The following is a 17,730-nucleotide window of genomic DNA, read 5'->3' as shown; positions in this document are numbered from 1 at the left end:
ATCATCGTGATTTAAAGGGAATTGATAATTTGAGACGTTCATGGTTCCTTTGGGATGAGCCAAATAAGAGGTTGGGCCTTCAGGCGCCGGGTACACTGTGTGGATGTCAGGATTATCACCATGTGTTGCAGACCGGAGTTAGGAAGCCTGATGCTCTGTTGGAGGATCATGAGTATATCATTATTATTGATAATCATGGTTATGGTGATTATTATGATGCTATCATCATTGATTAGTAGGGGGAAAGCTGGGAACTTGATTTCTTCTATTCCTTTGTTTTCATTATAAAGCGAGGGCCTGTGAATGATTACGATGATGATGAATTCAAAGTGAAGTTAAAAGGAACCAAAGGGCGAGAGGACGTCAAGAAGTTGATACTGCAGGGGTGCAAATACAACATCATTTGATTATTTCATATTGGAACATGGATGGTTGATAAATGATTCATACATACTGGTATTCAATTACAACACCAATTCCTACTATACATGCAGACCATCTTCCACAAATTGCTTAGTCCCTTCTGTAGGAGCCTTCCACGCCACACGGTCCTTGGTAAACTGCTCCATCGTGGGTCTCAATTTAGTCTCGTGCAAAGAGAAATCATCCACACTGCCAACGCGCAGAATACTCATACCCGGGAAAGCCGCGCCAACGCGGTACATAAGGGAGCCGCATGTGGAACAAAAGTAGTTGGTCATAGTGTTGTCCTGGTCGGGAGTTTTGAAAAACACAGTGCGCGACTGGCTGTATGTCTTCAAGTTGTCGCGGCCACGCAGGTGCTTCAGGTGCGTGTCATACACCGTGAAGTTGGTCGCGTGCACAGATGCGGTAAGTTTATGGCAGTCAGAGCAGTTACAAACGAAGGATCCGACGTAGCCAGGTCCATGGGTTGGCTGGGAGCCCCTGTTAGAATCGCGAAAAGCAAGAGCAGGATTGGAATCGAGACTTACGACTGACAGTTGCACCGCCCCGCAAAAGCATGTGGCCGTCGCTTCATCCTCGGTAGACCAGCCATCATCAGCACCTCCAGCGAGAGGAAAGTACGGCTTGGACTTGTCAATAGTGGAAGATGCCATCGTTTCGTTACTTCTGGGGCGTCGTGATGATGGTATGAAGAAGATAGGCTTTTTAATATACAAAGAGTGAGGATCTTGCGGCTACAATAGGTTTTAAATACTTACGAGGGACCGATTCCGGCGTCATTTCTTCCTCGTCTCCTGCGTCATTTCCAGCCACTTTCCCATTGAATCCGCGCTCGCCTACCAAACGTGATTGGTAATCGAAGACTTGGAAATTCAATTCATAGGCCAAGAATGATTTAAGTCGTCAGATTCTTTCTTTTCCGTCTTAATGATGCGAAACCTAATATCCCCAGTTAGTCTCCGAGAAGCACATCGACTGCGTTTATTTGTAAGCGATATGACAATTTGCGTTTTCTTCGGGGAGTTTTACGGCTCGCACGATTACCTTGGACGTCCAAGTCGGGGCAATTAATAACCCTCTACTTGCGCATCTACATTTGCAAAGATCTCCGACTGTGGGGCCCCATGGGTCCTCGGGGCAATTAAGTGTGGGTCTTGGAATAAAGGGTCAAACAGTATATCCACACCACAGACGATGGCAGAGATATTGTCTTAGTGCTACCCGCAGAAACCAGCGAGAGCAGAATGAACTTCGAGTAAAAAAGTCCTAGAAAAGAACTTGAAAATGCAAACCACGGCAGTAGCATTCTTCCGCCGCTTACTTTGACACCTGGAGTTGCCATCGAGGCGAACTTTCCTCAACCTCCGCTGCTTTGAGCCTAGGCGGTCCGGGGGGTGGGGGGGGGGGGTTAGGAATGCACGTGATGTGTGCTCTGAGCTCGCGAAGGGAGTTAGTGTTGTAATGTGTAGCCAGTGAATCATTGTCTCACCATCTGTCATTCCTATTCCACAATCATTCTTGGGATATCTACTCTTGGTCCTAGAAACACACCCATCTATTCACGAGAGCCCCTAATCCTCTGAAAATAGTGGTACAGTAGCATTTCCTGGGAGTTACAGAGATCATACCGGTGGTCCCCTACGGGAGCAAGATATCGATGATCTTCGCTCACCTCTCAGCCTATTCACGATCCTTGTAAAGCCCATGATAAGCTGGGAGAACCAGATTAGATTTGAGGCTGGTAACGAATGAGAAGCGTAGTACATAACAAAATCCATCGAGATACATAAATTATATTTCCCTACCTGTCTTAGCTCTCTTTACCAGAAGCATCCCTTGTGTATATGAGTGGCGGTGGAAGACGAGAGCGAGGAAAGCTAGCGGGCGATCTTGATAGATCGGCAAATCTACATACATAGCGATTCTGGGTGGCTCCACATAACATAACGGTACTTTACGATGTCTCATCGATAGCAATACAATAATTACGATAAAGTTCTGCTGGAATCATGAAGCGTTGACCTGAATTGGGTTAGCACGTAGTAAGAGTGTGAGGTTAGAACGTATTAGAATTTTTCGGATTTTTAGACTTACCTATTACCGAAGGTTTGAGCTCGCTTATCGGCTCATTAATATCCTACCAGTTATCAGGCAAAGCTTCTAGAGCATCTTTCGCCTTCACTTTTAATGCTCCTGAGGCATAGAACGAGTCCGTCGGCATTCCGCAATAAAGGAGCTCCTTAATCAATTGCGTATTTTTATTGAAGAGCTTTGACCAATACGCCCGATAAGTTGTATATGTCGAGTTCATCCGAAGAGTATAGCGAGTAGGGAGTCCCTCGAAAATTATAGATATCCCTCTAACGCAAAAAGCGTACACTTTGGAGCGTCCCGGGCGACGTTCGGGTTAGAATTTGAGGGTAGTAGCTCGAGTTAAAAGGAGAGTAATCTGGCAGAGGCAGGGCGTCCATAATACGATAGGCCAGGAGAAGAAAGTCTAGCAAGGATTCTATGAAGCTTGAGTAAAGCAGGGATTCTGCACTTAGGTTGAAGCTGGCAAGAGAGAGAGATAAAACTTATTTGTCTCCATGAAACCCTCCGGGAAAACTGTTACTCCTTGAAAAGAGGTCAGGTACTGCTTAGGTAGAACGTATTGCTTGAATCCAATCTCACATGGAGGGATTAAATACAGAATAGGGATGAATACTCAGTGTGAATTGATGTCAAATATCTAGAGTATCTCGCGAAGCCACCACAAAACAAAACGTGGTTGGTATATGAGCCAAAACGAATCCCAAATATGCAGAGATAGGAAATAAAGATGTGAGGTATCCAGCCAGAGCCAGACTGTACAGTGCTCAAAATGGATAGGAAATGCCGCAGAGACAGAAGGGTATGGGGTATGCAATGACGAGAGTGAGAGGAGGGTACAGGGGAGGGCGTAAAATACAATTAGTTGAGAAGGTTGTTGCTGGCAGTGTGGATGACGTTGGCAACCCGATTGATCCAATGTTGCGCAAGGGACCAGTCGCCCGTATTGATGCTGTCGCGGATAGCGGGGAAAATGGAAGCGTCGTAGCCGGACCACAGCTCGGGTCCGTAGACGACATGGCGGAATTGAGTGCGGTTAGGAATCCCGCCTCCTTCTTCCAGATCCAATAGATGCGTGTCAAAGTTGGCCATTCGGGTATTGTGACTGACTCGTTGGATCGCCATGACATTGCTTTCGTATCCACCAGATCCCCAGACACTATCGTGCCAGATCTGATTCCACTGTGTGAATCGGGCAGCGTCGGCTTCAAGTTCGGCCGCAGCGTTGAACATCAATTGCATGTCGACCTTGGCACCCTTGTTCTTCGCAAACGTGTCCAGGTCTTTGACCCAGCCGGTAATAGAAGTGGCGTAGGCTTCCATGTCAAAGGGCAGCATAGGGTTCTCGGACACATCGAGCAAAAGCAACCCCCAGAATTGAGCGAGGATCTTGTGGTATTGGAAGCCCGGGTCGCCAAACTTCTCCATCCAGTCATAGGATTCATAGCAGCTGTGGTAGGGGTATGGCCCGCCCTCGAATCCGAAGTCAATGCTGGAGGTACCGGCGATATCTTGGAATGCGACATAGTCACTGCCAGCACCAAGTGCATCAAGCTTCATGCCCTTGTCGTCCCAGATTTCTTTCAGGGTCTTGTTGGCATATGGATCGGAGATACGACCCAAAATCTGGTGCACCGAGCGTTCAAAGACAGGAGATCCCGCTGCACGGAATTCGGAGCCCGAGACGCCGACATCCACGTTGAGGTAGGCGTATGCATTCTTGCGAAGATTCTCCACCTCCTTTTCAACGTACTCGGTCGATCCAATGAGGTTGTACTCTTCTCCATCCCAGCTAACAAACTCGATAGTTCGGAGGGGTCGCCATCCGTAGTCGAGCAATTCGCCAAAGACACGCACCACCTCAAGGAAGACAGCAGTGCCACTGCCAGGGTCGACACTTCCTAGACACCAAGAGTCGCGATGGTTACCAACAATAATCTTCTTGTCGCGTTCTTCAAGTCCAATAATTGTTCCATGAACATTATAAATGGGCTGTCGCTCGACTTCGTCCTGCAGATTCATCAAATGCACGACGGGCGAATTTTGATCACCTGTCCACCAGGCTTGAATCTTGGGCACCCCACCAATCCATTCATTGGGAACTTTAGACCCGTGGCCTTCCAGAGACTGGAGAAGTCGCTGCGCATCGCGCCAGGCGATCGGAAGACTGGGGATCTTGGTCAATCCAGGACTGTCCTCTGGTGACAGTCTCTCCTTCTCTCCAGGGGTAGACGCAAACCCAGGAGAAAGCACGTCTCCAACAACGTGAGACATGAGGCTGACACCACCTCGCTGGACACCATCTGATGGCATGAAGCGACCTTTCGGGTATGCCGGCCCCTGTACAAAACCGTCCTGTTGCGGATCGGAGTAGATGATACAACCTGCCGCGCCAGCCAGCTCGGCGGCTTTAATCTTAAGCGCCCGGTCGCCCTCGGTGCCGTAGTAGCGCACAAGAGCGATTGAGCCATTGAGTGAAATACCCTTATCGGCGAGTAGTTGGAAATCCTCCCGAGAGCCAAAGTTGGCATATACTAGAGGACCAGTGACGTTTCCGGATTTGGAGTGTCCATGGAACACCGGGACCTGGGAGTCATTTTCCTCTAGGGTGGCCTCCCAGGCCAGATGAGGCGGGTCAATGATGGCGACCTTGCGTCCATCATCGCGAGGATAGTTCAAATAGACTTGGAACTCTTCTCTCTGAACCTCATCGAACCCCGCGCGGTGGAACTCCTGCTCGATCCATTCTGCCAGCACGAAACTACCCTCAGTACCGGCGACGTGAGGGAAGTTGGTAATGCGCCTCAAGTTTTCCGCGATGCTGGTTTCATTGACGTGACCCTGAACAAAGTTTTCGACCGAGGAGGCGCTGTAGGATTGACCCATCACCATGCGGCTATTAAGATTGAAGACATCGCCGATAAAGAAGACGTATACTAGGGTTACGACGAGCAGCAGGGCGAATAGGCGCAGCAACATGATGCACCCATGGTCCTTCATTTGTGCGCGGGCAGTGTTGAGGTCGATCCTGAAGTTGAAGCTTGGCAGGCTCGGCAGGTATCGTTGAAGGGGTCGTAGCGTTCGTGTCAGACTGGAGAATCGCTTGGAGAAATGATGTCGTAAACGGGGGCGAGACCTGGACGATGAGCCATGCGCAGAGTCATCGACATCCATCTGATTCAATTCCCTCCTTAACTCATCGGTCGATCCGCGCTCGGAGCCCGATACGGAGGAGGCGAGGTCATCGAGGCTACCGCGGACCGATTCGACGGTAGGCGGTTGGTAGTTTCCGCCATCGACGCGACCGAGAAGACCCTGGCGTTCGACATCGTTGCCGTCGCCCAAGTCAGAGCGAGAGGAGGAAGGCTGGGCGGTGGCCTCTTCGTAGGAGGGGATGGGGAGTTCTTGGTATTCGAACTTATCGTCGCCCATGGTGGAACGGGGTGGGCTCTCTGGAGCCGTGACAAGCGGAGAAGGATGCCGTGATCTGGAGAATCATGATCTAAGAAAAGAAACGAGCGTCCGACATGATCCTCGTATAAATGAGGGGGATGGGGGATAAGGTCGAAGTGAGGAGTGTAGTGAGTAGTGAGCAGTGATAAGGGAGTCGGAGGAGTCGGAGATGTCTAAGGGTGCGTTGCCTTTCCCTCCCCGGACTCTCGTGGCGCAGCGACCCACGTCAACGCAGCCATCTCCCGACTCCTGTTCTTCTGCCGGACACGCATAGAAATTGATCTGGGACAGAAGTCTGAATGTGAAAATGGTGTAGTGTACTACAAGAAAGTCTACAAGCTAGGGCGATCATTCACCAGTGCCCAATCTAGTCCCACTCGGAGTACCGCCTCACTACTGGCCATTGTCCAGGGTACCATGGTCTCCGCTAGAGTCAGGACTTCGCCAGGTACGGCGATCGAGAACCCAGAATCAAGGTCGGGATCCGAAGTGATGCCATGAAGCATCCGTTGCATCCGCGTATGGGAAACCAGCCCGATCCACCAAGTGTCTCTCAGGTGGATACAATATCCAGATCGATAAGATGACAGACTGAGGTTTACACGGTAGCGCTGAGAAGGTATAGAAGTCGGTGAACAGTTCATCAAAGGGGGACCGCGAAAACACTGCAGAGATACCAGAGATCCCCTTCGGGTGCGTAGATCTGTACATGACAAGTCAAGTACCTAGTCACATCCCCATAAGCCCTAAGGTACCCAAGTACCCAAGTACCAAGATTCAGGTACCACTGACAATGTCATTCAAAGAGAGATGCATTCATTTCAAACAATTAACTTACCAAACCCGGATCAAAGGAAGAGGCGATCTCCCCCACTTGTGGCAGAAAAAGGCCCAAAAAAAAAATACACGGTGACTGATCGTACACGGTAGATCCGAGTACACAACCTCCTTCTCCTTTAATTCAAAGCTGCCTCTCATTTCTCCTGAGCCTCCCTGGTCTCTATAAGATCTTCTTGAACTCTCCTTCTCTTCCCTCCTTTTTTTTTATTTTTTTTTAAATATCCCGTTGTACTGGAATTTTTGAAAGCCCCTCTACAACCCCTCCCCCACCATGTCTGCCCGTCCCCAGAACATCGGCATCAAGGCCATTGAGGTCTACTTCCCCTCCCAGGTTGGTTGTCTCACCCCTCGAATGGCTCAATTCAATCTAATAATCCCTTCAGTGCGTCGACCAGGTTGAGCTGGAGAAGTACGATGGCGTTAGCGCTGGCAAGTACACCATCGGTCTCGGCCAGACCAAGATGAGCTTCTGCGATGACCGTGAGGGTAAGTACAATGGCACTCAAAAGAGATATTGAAGAAGAAAAAGCAAAATATTAATTAAGCCCTACACAGACATCTACTCCATGTCCCTGACCACCCTCTCCTCCCTCATGAGCAAGTACAACATCGACCCCAAGTCCATTGGCCGCCTCGAGGTCGGCACCGAGACCCTCCTGGACAAGTCCAAGTCCGTCAAGTCCGTCCTCATGCAGCTGTTCACCCCCAGCGGAAACACCAACATCGAGGGCATTGATACCATCAACGCTTGCTACGGTGGTACCAACGCTGTCTTCAACAGCATCAACTGGCTCGAGTCCTCTGCCTGGGACGGCCGTGATGCCATTGTTGTCTGCGGTGACATTGCTCTGTACGCTGCCGGTGCTGCCCGCCCTACCGGTGGTGCTGGCTGTGTTGCCATGCTCATCGGCCCCGACGCCCCCATCGTCTTCGAGCCCGGTCTCCGTGGCTCTTACCTGACCCATGCCTACGACTTCTACAAGCCCGACCTCACCAGCGAGTACCCCGTTGTTGACGGCCAGCACTCCCTCCGCTGCTACACCGAGGCTGTCGATGCCTGCTACAAGGCCTACGATGCCCGTGAGAAGGTCCTCAAGGCCAACCAGAACGGCACCAATGGCGCCATCGACGAGTCCAAAACCCCCCTGGACCGCTTCGACTACATCCTCTACCACGCCCCTACCTGCAAGCTCGTCCAGAAGTCCTACGGCCGCATGCTCTACAACGACTACCTGAACAACCCCACCCACCCCGCCTTCGGCGAGGTCGCCCCCGAGCTCCGCGACATCTCCTACGATGCCTCCGTCACCGACAAGTCCGTCGAGAAGACCTTCATGGCTCTGACCAAGAAGCGCTTCGCTGAGCGTGTCAACCCCGGTCTGCAGGTCGCCACTCTTTGCGGTAACATGTACACTGCTACCGTCTACGCCGGCCTTGCCTCCCTCCTGAGCTTCGTCCCCTTCTCCCCCTCCGAGTCCAAGCGCATTGGTCTCTTCTCCTACGGCTCTGGTCTCGCCGCCTCCATGTTCAGCGCCAAGATCGTCGGCGATGTCTCTGAGATGGTTGAGAAGCTTGACCTGAAGAACCGCCTCGACTCCCGCACCGTCCTCGAGCCCCAGGCCTACGACGACATGTGCAAGCTCCGCGAGCACGCCCATTTGAAGAAGAACTTCAAGCCCTCCGGTCAAACCGAGACTCTGCAGAAGGGCACCTACTACCTCACCGAGGTTGATGACATGTTCCGCCGCAAGTACGAGATCAAGGCCTAAGCGATTGATGCCATTCTTTTGCCGTTGGATATAACCCTTGATTAGACGGTTCCAGAAAAGATTCCCCCAAGCGTTTTTTGTGTGTTTGTGCGTCGGTATAGACCATGCAAGGCCTCCCCTTGCTAATATTTCTTTTCTTCTTGTTTGATCTTCGCCGAGGCGAGATGAGTGATGAAAATAACTGGATCCTGCTACAATAATTAAATGCATGACATGACATGACTCAATATTTCAATATGTCCAAAATCATCTGACCGTAGTCTGATACTTCCCAATGCCTGCATATATCTACCGGGGGTATCATTAATCCAAGTCTCAATCTAAACACTAGGTAACGGCGGATCCAAAGCCAACAAAGAAGGATGATCGGCCAAACTCCGCCAGAAGCCCGCCTCCAAATCCCACAAATCCTGACTCAACAACGCTGCCCAGTCATCACTTCCCTCCTCATGCCCTGCTTCGGGAACAGGCTGCCCCGCATCCGAGTGGAAAGAATCCAAAAACCGCTGGATAGTCGATGTGGCCTTGGACAGCAATGCATAATTCGGATCTCCGGGCTTAACAATCGTCCCAATTTGGACCTCTGCCACGAATACGCTTAAATCCTGCAGGATCTTATTGCGGGATATACCAGGCGTATGGGAGTGCTGTTTTAGGAGGGCTAGGAGGAGAATTCCTGCGGCTGGAAGGCCGTAGTATGCAACCTACAGCTTATTAGCTCCGAATTATCATTTCATTGGGGGGACTGTGGATGTATACCTTCCAGATAAGTCCGGTTCCAGAATTAGTCAATTGTTCGCGAAGGAGGATGATTTCAACCACGAGCGCAAGCATCTGCCCCGCGGTCTCGATGATGGGAATATCGGGTTCGGAGAGTGTATTCAACAATAGCAGGCGAAGAAGGAAGAGGACGTGTAGATGTGTCAGCCGTACATGGGCGAGGAAGTCTCGCTGGAACGGGCTTTGAGCGCACTGTTTGAGACTGCTCTCGAGGCGGAAGTGTGCTGGGAGGGCATTCCATTGCTCTTCGGTTTTTCTTTGGATTATGCTAGTTCTCGTTGGTTATCTGAATTACCCATTCTAGAGGGTGGTCATACCTCGCCCGCTCGACACATGCTGCATCATGTTTATCCTGCAGGAGTTCCCACACCTCTTCTTTCAAAAATGCACAGAGTGCGGACCAGCGTGTATCTGCTCTGTATCCAGGTTTCGAATCTGGGTCCCATTCGTTTGGGTTACCCTGTCGCGGAGTTGGGTGGTCTGATGGGATCTGAAAGTGGCAAAAACGCCTGTTCATCCGCGGTGGTCTGCCGAGGAAGATGGCAATATTCTTGTCTGCAGAGTAGATTCGGGCGAACGCGGTTTTGCGTAATTCCATTAGGAAGGTGGGGATTCCGAGTTTCATCTCAAGATTCTCGTGGTAGCCAAGTGCAAAGGTTGATGATATTACATCGCCAAGTTTGCGCCATGAGTGGTAGCCTGGTTCATTAGCAAATACTCAGATGAAAGTAGAGAGATTGAATTCACTTTGGTCACCATCCACGTATGAATGAACAATAAAATTCTCATACTGCACAATCAACTGTAGATCATTCAAACAGTCCAGAGAAAGCGAGATCTCCAAAGCAAAATCACTCAGCTTAGTTGCAAGTCTCCTTAACGTATACTGCTCTTCTTCCGCTGTATATAGGGACGGAAAAAAAGGAATATCAATGCTAGCTCTGCTCACAGCCGCAAAGAAAATGCCCAGCGTTTCCCATCGAGAATTATGATTCAAAAACTGGGCCGAGAAGGCGTCGAGATCGGAGTTCTCGTTGAACTGAAGCGGCTTTGCAGAGTTTTGCAGTAGACGTCGCGCATAGACCAAGTGCCAGTTGTCGTCGTGAAATGTGAAGAGCTGGCTCACGCTTTCGGCGCATTGTGCAACGAATGGCTCGGCGAGGGCCAGGTTGGCTCCTTTAGCTAGCCAGAACGTGACCAGTTCTTTCATGGCAGACAACGGATACCCAATTAGCAGGTTTCTGAGGACATCTGCACCCTGCAGCAACAAGTAATTATCGCCGACTAATTGTGATGGCGCATCTGGTTCCGGAGCAGCAGCGTGACTCTGGTCGTCGGACGCGATATGTTTGAAAATGGCGGCATGGCTGGACGAGCCTAAGTACCCGGGATTCGGATATGGATTGCGTATAGGTCTGAAGGAAGGCGACGGCTCTGGTGAGCGTAGACTACAGGATCAATTGTCAGTCGTAATCCCTACTGCCCAGTTCCCAATTTTGAGTCACAGGTACCTCGGTTTGTCGGTGCGCCTCCGCTTGAACGGCGCCGTGCGGTAAATGCAGATTCCTCCGCTGCTCTGACAGCGTGAACAGACAGGCTGCTGGTGATCGCAGGCGAGCTTAGCCTTGCGACATGTCTCGCAGGCGGCCAGACGCGTCGCCATTGCGGAGTCAAGTCCGCAGAGAAAGTCTCGGCTAGTGACGGAATTTCGGCAGTCGATAAGATAGAAGATGGGGGGGAAAGCGGGGGAGACTGAGACGGACGTATAAAGAAGTCGCGATCTGCTTACTTAGTAACCATCAACATACATCAATAGTTATGACGGACAACATCAAATTGGCCGATTACTTGTTCACCCGACTGGTCCAGTTGGGTGTTGGTTCCATCTTCGGTGTTCCTGGAGACTACAATCTGCGTCTACTGGATTATGTCGTCCCCGCCGGTTTGCACTGGGTAGGCAACTGCAATGAGCTCAACGCTGCATATGCGGCCGATGGATACTCTCGCATCAACGGCCTCTCTGCGCTTATCACTACCTTCGGTGTCGGCGAGCTGTCCGCAGCAAATGGCATCGCCGGTGCCTACGCCGAGAGATCTCCCGTCGTCCATATTGTTGGCACCCCGCCGCGACCTCTTCAGGATTCTCGTGCCCTGATGCATCACACCTTCGCGGACGGCGAGTACGGCCGCTTCGCTGCCATGTCAACTCACATCACTGTTGCTCAGACTAAATTGGTAGACGCGCAGACAGCCCCGGACAAGATCGACTGGATCTTGCAGCAGGCGCTCATCCACAGCCGGCCTGTGTATCTCGAGCTGCCTGATGACATGCCCGGTGTCCTCGTCTCATCCGCGAATCTAAAGACCCCTCTTAGTGTCCCAAAGATCCCCAGCCCAGCCCACGAACCTCAGGTCCTTTCCCGCATTCTGGAGCGGGTATACAGCGCCAAACAGCCCGTCATCCTCGTCGACGGAGAAAGCAGAGCCCTCGGAATATTGGACCAGCTCGACACCCTCATCAAAGCCACAAACTGGCCGACCTTTGTCCCCGTCTTCGGCAAGGGTCTCGTGAACGAATCCTACGACAACGTCTACGGCCTATACGCCGCAGGATTCGGCGATGAGTTAGCAAAGAAATACTTCGAATCAGCAGACCTGATTCTCACATTCGGACCCCACTACAGCGATACAAACACCTACTTCTGGACGACCGTCCCTAAAGATGCACTCGCAATCACATTCAAAGACAGCACGATCCAAATCGAAAGCGAAACCTACCGAGACATCTCCCCGGCCTCCGTCCTATCCCAACTCCTACAGTCCCTCGACTCGTCTCAAATTATCAACCCCACTGGACCCCCCAAACAAGTCGTCACCACGGAAGATATTAATGATACAGACATCATCGCCCAGAAAAACTTTTTCCGCCTCGTCAACCCCATCTTCGGCGAAGGAGACATCATCCTTACAGAAACAGGCACAGCAGCCTACGGAGGCCGAACCTTCAAACTCCCACCCAAAGCTCGCCTCTTCGGCGCTATAACCTGGCTTTCAATCGGGTTCATGCTCCCTTGCACACTAGGCGCGGCCCTAGCAAAGCGAGAACAAAACGCAGCAACCGGCGCTTCTAACCAGACGACCTTGATCATCGGCGATGGCAGTCTACAGATGACAGCGCAAGAGATCAGCGTCATGATTAAGGAGAAGTTGAACATCTTGATCATTATTATTAATAATGAGGGATATACCATCGAGCGAGTGATTCACGGCCGGAAGGAAAAGTACAATGATGTGCCGTTTTGGAGACATACGCAGGCTTTGAGTTACTTCGGGGCTGATGAAGAGCATGTAAAGGAAAACACTTGGACAGCGAAGACTTGTGGTGAGCTGCAGGAGATTCTCAGGAATGATCGTGTGCATAGTGGGCAGGGCGTTAGGATTTTGGAGGTCATGATGGATAGGGAGGATGTGCAGGAGGGGCCTTTGCTTTATATGTTGAACAAGCAGAAGGCCGAGGAAGCTGCAGCTGCCGGAAACTAGGGCAGACAGAATCTAGATCGAGATTTAGATTTGGAGAATCAGACATTACTTTAAGATCCTATGGCAAGGGGACGGATGAGTGTGAGGCTAGTTCTCTGACTTCATTTCATTTCGCACTATGATTACCAAACCACAGGTTTGCCAGCTTCCAAACAAAAAGAAAAAATAAACAGCCAGCCCGAAATTCGATCAAAGGCTCTGTAACGCCGGTGCCCTATGCCCCAAGTCCCGCGATGCACGCGGTGTGTGAAGAAGAAAAGTAAGAAAGCCAACAGTATTAAACATGAGGCTTGTAGCCTCAGCCGTGAGGCGTCTATATTCGATCCGGGTTGTTTTTGATGATTGTTAGGTAAGGAGTGTGTGATTATTTCCTGAAGCTATCGACGCCTAGGGTTGGCGTCTCGACCATTCGGTCAGTTGGTACGCCTTCGTCACGTCGGCGGGCGAAGAAGCTGTCGCATTCGGAGACGATGTGTGCCCACTCGGCCAGGGCACGGCCTGCGTATTTGCTCGGCACAAGGTGGTCGAAAGCCGGGGCGGATGGTAGCTCTGGGAGGGGGGAGTCTTTGGTTGTTGCTGTCCTTGTGAGAGGTTCGAGGACAGGTTCTGGAACAGTGTCTTTATCTGTCGAGATTTCGGACGGGTTTTCATCCACGGTGTTCCCTGCAGTGGACGCCCCTTCTGACGCCGTGTCAAACTCAGTGATTGACTTGGCTGGAGAGCGCCGGTGCTGCACGTGTAATTGAGAAGCGACTGGGAGGCAGGGAGTGAAAAGCCGCTTATTCTTAGTAGGCCACTGCGGCCGGTCCATCCACTCTAGGGAGAACTTGAAAAAGAACGGCTGGTGAGGAGTCTTGGGTCGAATGAGCTCGTCCGTGCTGGTGTTTGGGGTCGGCTCGTGCTCTTCCAGGCATTTGCTCTCGGGCACCACAGTCAGGTCGGCGCCGCCTTCAGACTCATCTGAGCTGCTGCCGCCCCCCGTACTTTCTGTGGACCGATTGCCTGAAGTGCTTGAGGTGCTAAACATGGCACGAAGAAGACCCCATCGTTTCTTGGCAGGCTGACCATCGGATCCATTCGAGTCTGTAGAGCCGGTTCTTCGATGTGCCATGGCTTGGCCTGACGGGGTTGGTGGAACAACTCGGTCGAACGAGACGAAGAGATTCACTGGAGACATCTGGTTGTCGCACCGAATGATTATGATTCGGCGCCCTGGGGCTGGTGTACAGGGAGCAGAGGATAAAGGAGCGGTAGAACCCTCTTCGGCTTTGGACTGGAATCCAATATAATACTCCCAGACTCGGAGAAGCCGGTCAGAGAGGGTTTCATATATCGTTCTGTTTTTTCTTAGCGTGGGTCAATAGAAGAAAGAAAGAATAACTCACGAGTCAAGCGCCGAGGGCTCCTCATGAAATCGGCCGATTCGCCAACACAGAAGGCGATGGAAGTAAGCGCGTACCATCGGACTCCAGTGGTTGAAGTAATGGTAGAAGATGGGCTCGTGTAACAAGAAATCCAAGCACAGTCCAGCTTTTCTCTCATCCACGGCAGTCCAGGTTCCCCAGACACCGTATAAGAAAGAGAACACCCGGACTTCAGTAAGTGAGTTATGACTCTGCATCATCTGCCGACAGACTTCAAGCCAAAAGCTCCAATCAAACAACTCTGTTTCAATGGACTGAGCATATCGTGTGATGATCGGGATAATTTCTTCGATGAAATCACACAAAAGGAAGCATGCATTATGATCAAAGAGGGAAACCCGCTGCGCAGAGATCTTGAGGACGCTACAGAATGTCTCGGCATAGAGCAATCGAGCACGGTTTGGTTCCGAAGATCCTTCGGAAAGGAAGTCTCGCAGGAGAATGACCAGACGATTTTCGGCCATAGACCGGTTACTGTTCCTTGGACCTCCTAGAGCCTGCGCCGAGGCCGAGGCATCTGGCGACTCGATAAAGTCATCGAAGGTGATTGCAGCTGCAGAATGAGGGTTTTCGGGCATCAAATGCATGGACTGCTTGTAGATTGTGTCCTCCAGAGCGACAAGGAGCTGCGCGTGAACAAGCAACAGCCCAGGTGCCAGTATCCGCTTGGCTTTCTCTGTCTCCGGTGGCAGGTACTCGGCATACAGAATATGGATAAACTTGATAAAGACGAAGAAGAGATCCGTGTCACGGCCACACCAGCGCGCTATCCAGGGACCGTGCCAAGGGATGTTGGCGGTGTTTAAAGGCGCCTCTGGTTTACTGCGCAGATATCGCAGCAAATGCCCATGGGAGTGGAAGGCAAGAGGCCGCAAAGATGCAGGGAAGCTCAAAGAAAGTTCCTGTGTAAAGGCTCGCATGTTGCCAACTCGAGATTTGGCAGATTCCAGCAAAATGCGTCGGAACACAGTGTGAGACGTATTCCACAAACGAACCAGGATATCTGACACCCCAGGGCAGAAAAAGAAGGCGTAAGCACACGCTTTTCCACAGAAAGCTACCAAACTAGCTGGAGCGTGTCTCATAGACATTCGTTCCACCACGAACTGCATTTGCGACAGGAGATTTTGTACAAAGATGTTGCGAATGTTGTGATGGATCGACTCAACCAGAAAGTCTGATCCTGACGAGCCTGATCCATCGGACGTTTCTGATACCGAAGTTGAAGCGTATTTCAACGAATCCGCAGGTCCACCATCTGGGTGCATCGTAGGGAATGGAATGCGCCATTCTGGTCGAGTCATTATACCCACAATCGCTTCCAGAAAGACCGGTCTGTCTGTTCCAGAGATCGATTGGTTATTCTTGCCATTGAGCATCTCCAGCATGCCAATCCACCATTTGTTGAGAATATTCACCCGACGATCCAGGTCTTCAGGCCGGAGGTTCTTGCACGATCCATGAAGATGATGGCGGCTGAGGAAAGGGAGAAGTGAGGTGCGAATGACATTAGCTTTCAAGGAGCTCGATTTGGACTGGAATCTTTTATCTGGTCAGGAATTCTCCATGCAAATGAGGACTGTTTGAACCTACTTTTGGTAATCTGCTTCGAGGCCGCGGAAAATCCCCCAGAGCTCGTCTTTTTTGCGCGAATGTTCACTCCCAATGTTCGCATGGGCTGCTGCTGCCGCCGTTGCCGCAGCCCCCTTGGGCATCGGTGGGAGAATTGGTGTTGAGACGGACAAGGAAGCCGTAAATTTCTCGAAGGAGGTCTTGTTTCGTAGCGAGGCGCCAGACGGACTGCTGGGCGAGCCAGGGTCTTCATTTCCTCCCTTCGCTACCACTGCGAGCATTGGGCGCCGCGGTCGTTTATACAGAATGGTTCGTTTTCGAGAGGGCTTTTCCGAATCTGAGTCTGCCACCTCGGCCTTTCTTCCGGGCTTTGTAGGGGTTCTGGTGGGAGATTGTTCTTCGAGCCGCTGCTTAGATCTCTTGGCTGACGGGGACGGGGATCGAGAGGAAGAGCTCCATGGTTTCCGCGCGAGGCTGACTATGCGCCCAGACATGGAGCGGCCCTTCGAGGGGCGCGCAGCCCGCTCTGGGGCCCTTGTCTCCGGTACCTTGGAAGCATTGGGGTTTTCCAATTGGGATTCTGTGTCCTTGAGGTCCTCCGACGACGACAGTGTAAAGTGTGAAACGGCCACGGGCGGCGCTTTTTTCGAGCGTAAGGATGTCCGTCGTAAAATGTCTTTCCCAGCGGCCACGCTTTCTTTTGTCGGTGAGGAAAGAGTGGGTACGGCGTGATCCGAGAAGGTTCGCCTTAACCCTGGCTGATGACCTTCGGTCTGGCTAGGGAGGTCGGTGTAACTGGCGGCACGCGAGATGGCATTGTCGCCGTCGATGTAGCTGCTCAGGGTGACGGGGGAGGGCGAAGTCATGGTCTTGAGGGAGGTAGGTCAGGGGAGCGACAGTCGTCGAGCACACATGTCCCCCGGGGGCACAGCGGACGTGAGAGAGGTGTTGAAGAAGGCCAGCTTCTCCATGTACCCAGAGATTCCCGTCGATAGTCTTTTCTCACTGCGGCATTGCACGAAAAGGGAAAGCCAGACACCGCAACGAACGGGGCGACCTCCTCGAAAAAGAGATTGCTAGCGAGAGGAAGCTCGGACGAGTCAGATTACGGACACACGGGGGTCCACTTGGGCAAGTGCGCAGGAAAGGAAGTCGGTGACAAGTCTCGAAGATAGATCGATCTCCTATGCAGCTACACCTGCTCGAAAAGGGCGCCACTGAGAGCGGGTGAAGCAACTGATCGGCCGGTATCTCCTCCCAACGGGCGGTTCGCTAGCAAGGACAAGGGTCCGGGCGGGGAAGTGAGGGAGTATAGAGGTTGGGAAATAATTGCTGGGGTTATGGAAGGGGGAGGAACGAGTTGGAAGAGAGTTAGATGGTAAAAGCAAATTCTTCTTGGACTAAGATAGCAGGGCTAAGGACTACCTTGGGTCAAAGAACATCGGCTTTTCAGTGTAATGCATTTCCCCCCTTTGCTATGAGTGAGACACGCTACTTCCGGGCTCCACCGAGATCCCCAATCTGCGGCTTCAGCTATAGCCATCATTCTCGCGTAATATCCCCTTGGCTTTTCTGATATTATATTTTTTTTCCTAGAGGCTGAGCATACGAGTTGCCTCGCATTCAGCCCCGTTATCAACCATCCAATAATAGGATCTCCGGAAGGGCAGATAGTGTTCAAGTTACTGTACGAGTTCTTTATTGACTGATTACCCGATCCGCCACTTCCGACCTTGCCTTCTATAACCATGTCCGTCATTCTTGACTTCTACATTCTTAGAGGGCACGGAATGTCCACTTCCGTAGGGCAGATACGAATGACCATGATGTGACAA

At 51.5% G+C, this 17,730-nt stretch overlaps 6 protein-coding genes across 6 annotated transcripts; 2 read left to right on the top strand and 4 right to left on the bottom strand.

Moving 5' to 3' along the window:
* Positions 1-482: 482 nt before the first annotated feature.
* N7443_010811 (GFA family protein) lies at positions 483-1,079 on the bottom strand (the record flags this gene model as incomplete). Its single annotated transcript, XM_056890867.1, has 1 exon — positions 483-1,079. One exon carries the CDS (start codon positions 1,077-1,079, stop codon positions 483-485), a length of 597 nt encoding a protein of 198 aa, XP_056737358.1.
* A 2,299-nt stretch (positions 1,080-3,378) lies between these two features.
* Positions 3,379-5,949, bottom strand: N7443_010810 (M28 family metallopeptidase; the record flags this gene model as incomplete). The annotated part of the gene is made up of 1 exon (XM_056890866.1): positions 3,379-5,949. The coding sequence occupies one exon, from the start codon at positions 5,947-5,949 to the stop codon at positions 3,379-3,381; it is 2,571 nt and encodes an 856-aa protein (XP_056737357.1).
* Positions 5,950-7,081: 1,132 nt separating this feature from the next.
* erg13 (hydroxymethylglutaryl-CoA synthase) lies at positions 7,082-8,579 on the top strand (the record flags this gene model as incomplete). Its single annotated transcript, XM_056890865.1, has 3 exons — positions 7,082-7,141; positions 7,194-7,296; positions 7,366-8,579. The coding sequence occupies 3 exons, from the start codon at positions 7,082-7,084 to the stop codon at positions 8,577-8,579; spliced, it is 1,377 nt and encodes a 458-aa protein (XP_056737356.1).
* Positions 8,580-8,899: 320 nt separating this feature from the next.
* N7443_010808 (uncharacterized protein) lies at positions 8,900-11,022 on the bottom strand (the record flags this gene model as incomplete). The annotated part of the gene is made up of 5 exons (XM_056890864.1): positions 8,900-9,283; positions 9,339-9,627; positions 9,677-10,058; positions 10,107-10,807; positions 10,871-11,022. The coding sequence occupies 5 exons, from the start codon at positions 11,020-11,022 to the stop codon at positions 8,900-8,902; spliced, it is 1,908 nt and encodes a 635-aa protein (XP_056737355.1).
* A 155-nt stretch (positions 11,023-11,177) lies between these two features.
* Positions 11,178-12,899, top strand: N7443_010807 (alpha-keto acid decarboxylase family protein; the record flags this gene model as incomplete). Its single annotated transcript, XM_056890863.1, has 1 exon — positions 11,178-12,899. The coding sequence occupies one exon, from the start codon at positions 11,178-11,180 to the stop codon at positions 12,897-12,899; it is 1,722 nt and encodes a 573-aa protein (XP_056737354.1).
* Positions 12,900-13,263: 364 nt separating this feature from the next.
* N7443_010806 (DUF1765 domain-containing protein) lies at positions 13,264-16,761 on the bottom strand (the record flags this gene model as incomplete). The annotated part of the gene is made up of 3 exons (XM_056890862.1): positions 13,264-14,236; positions 14,285-15,865; positions 15,917-16,761. 3 exons carry the CDS (start codon positions 16,759-16,761, stop codon positions 13,264-13,266), a joined length of 3,399 nt encoding a protein of 1,132 aa, XP_056737353.1.
* Between the last annotated feature and the right edge of the window lie 969 nt (positions 16,762-17,730).

Source organism: Penicillium atrosanguineum, assembly GCF_028827265.1.
Source record: "Penicillium atrosanguineum strain IBT 20685 chromosome Unknown utg000008l_segment0_segment0, whole genome shotgun sequence".
In the NCBI taxonomy this organism is placed as follows: domain Eukaryota; kingdom Fungi; phylum Ascomycota; class Eurotiomycetes; order Eurotiales; family Aspergillaceae; genus Penicillium; species Penicillium atrosanguineum.
This window is presented reverse-complemented; position numbering and strand designations above follow the sequence as displayed.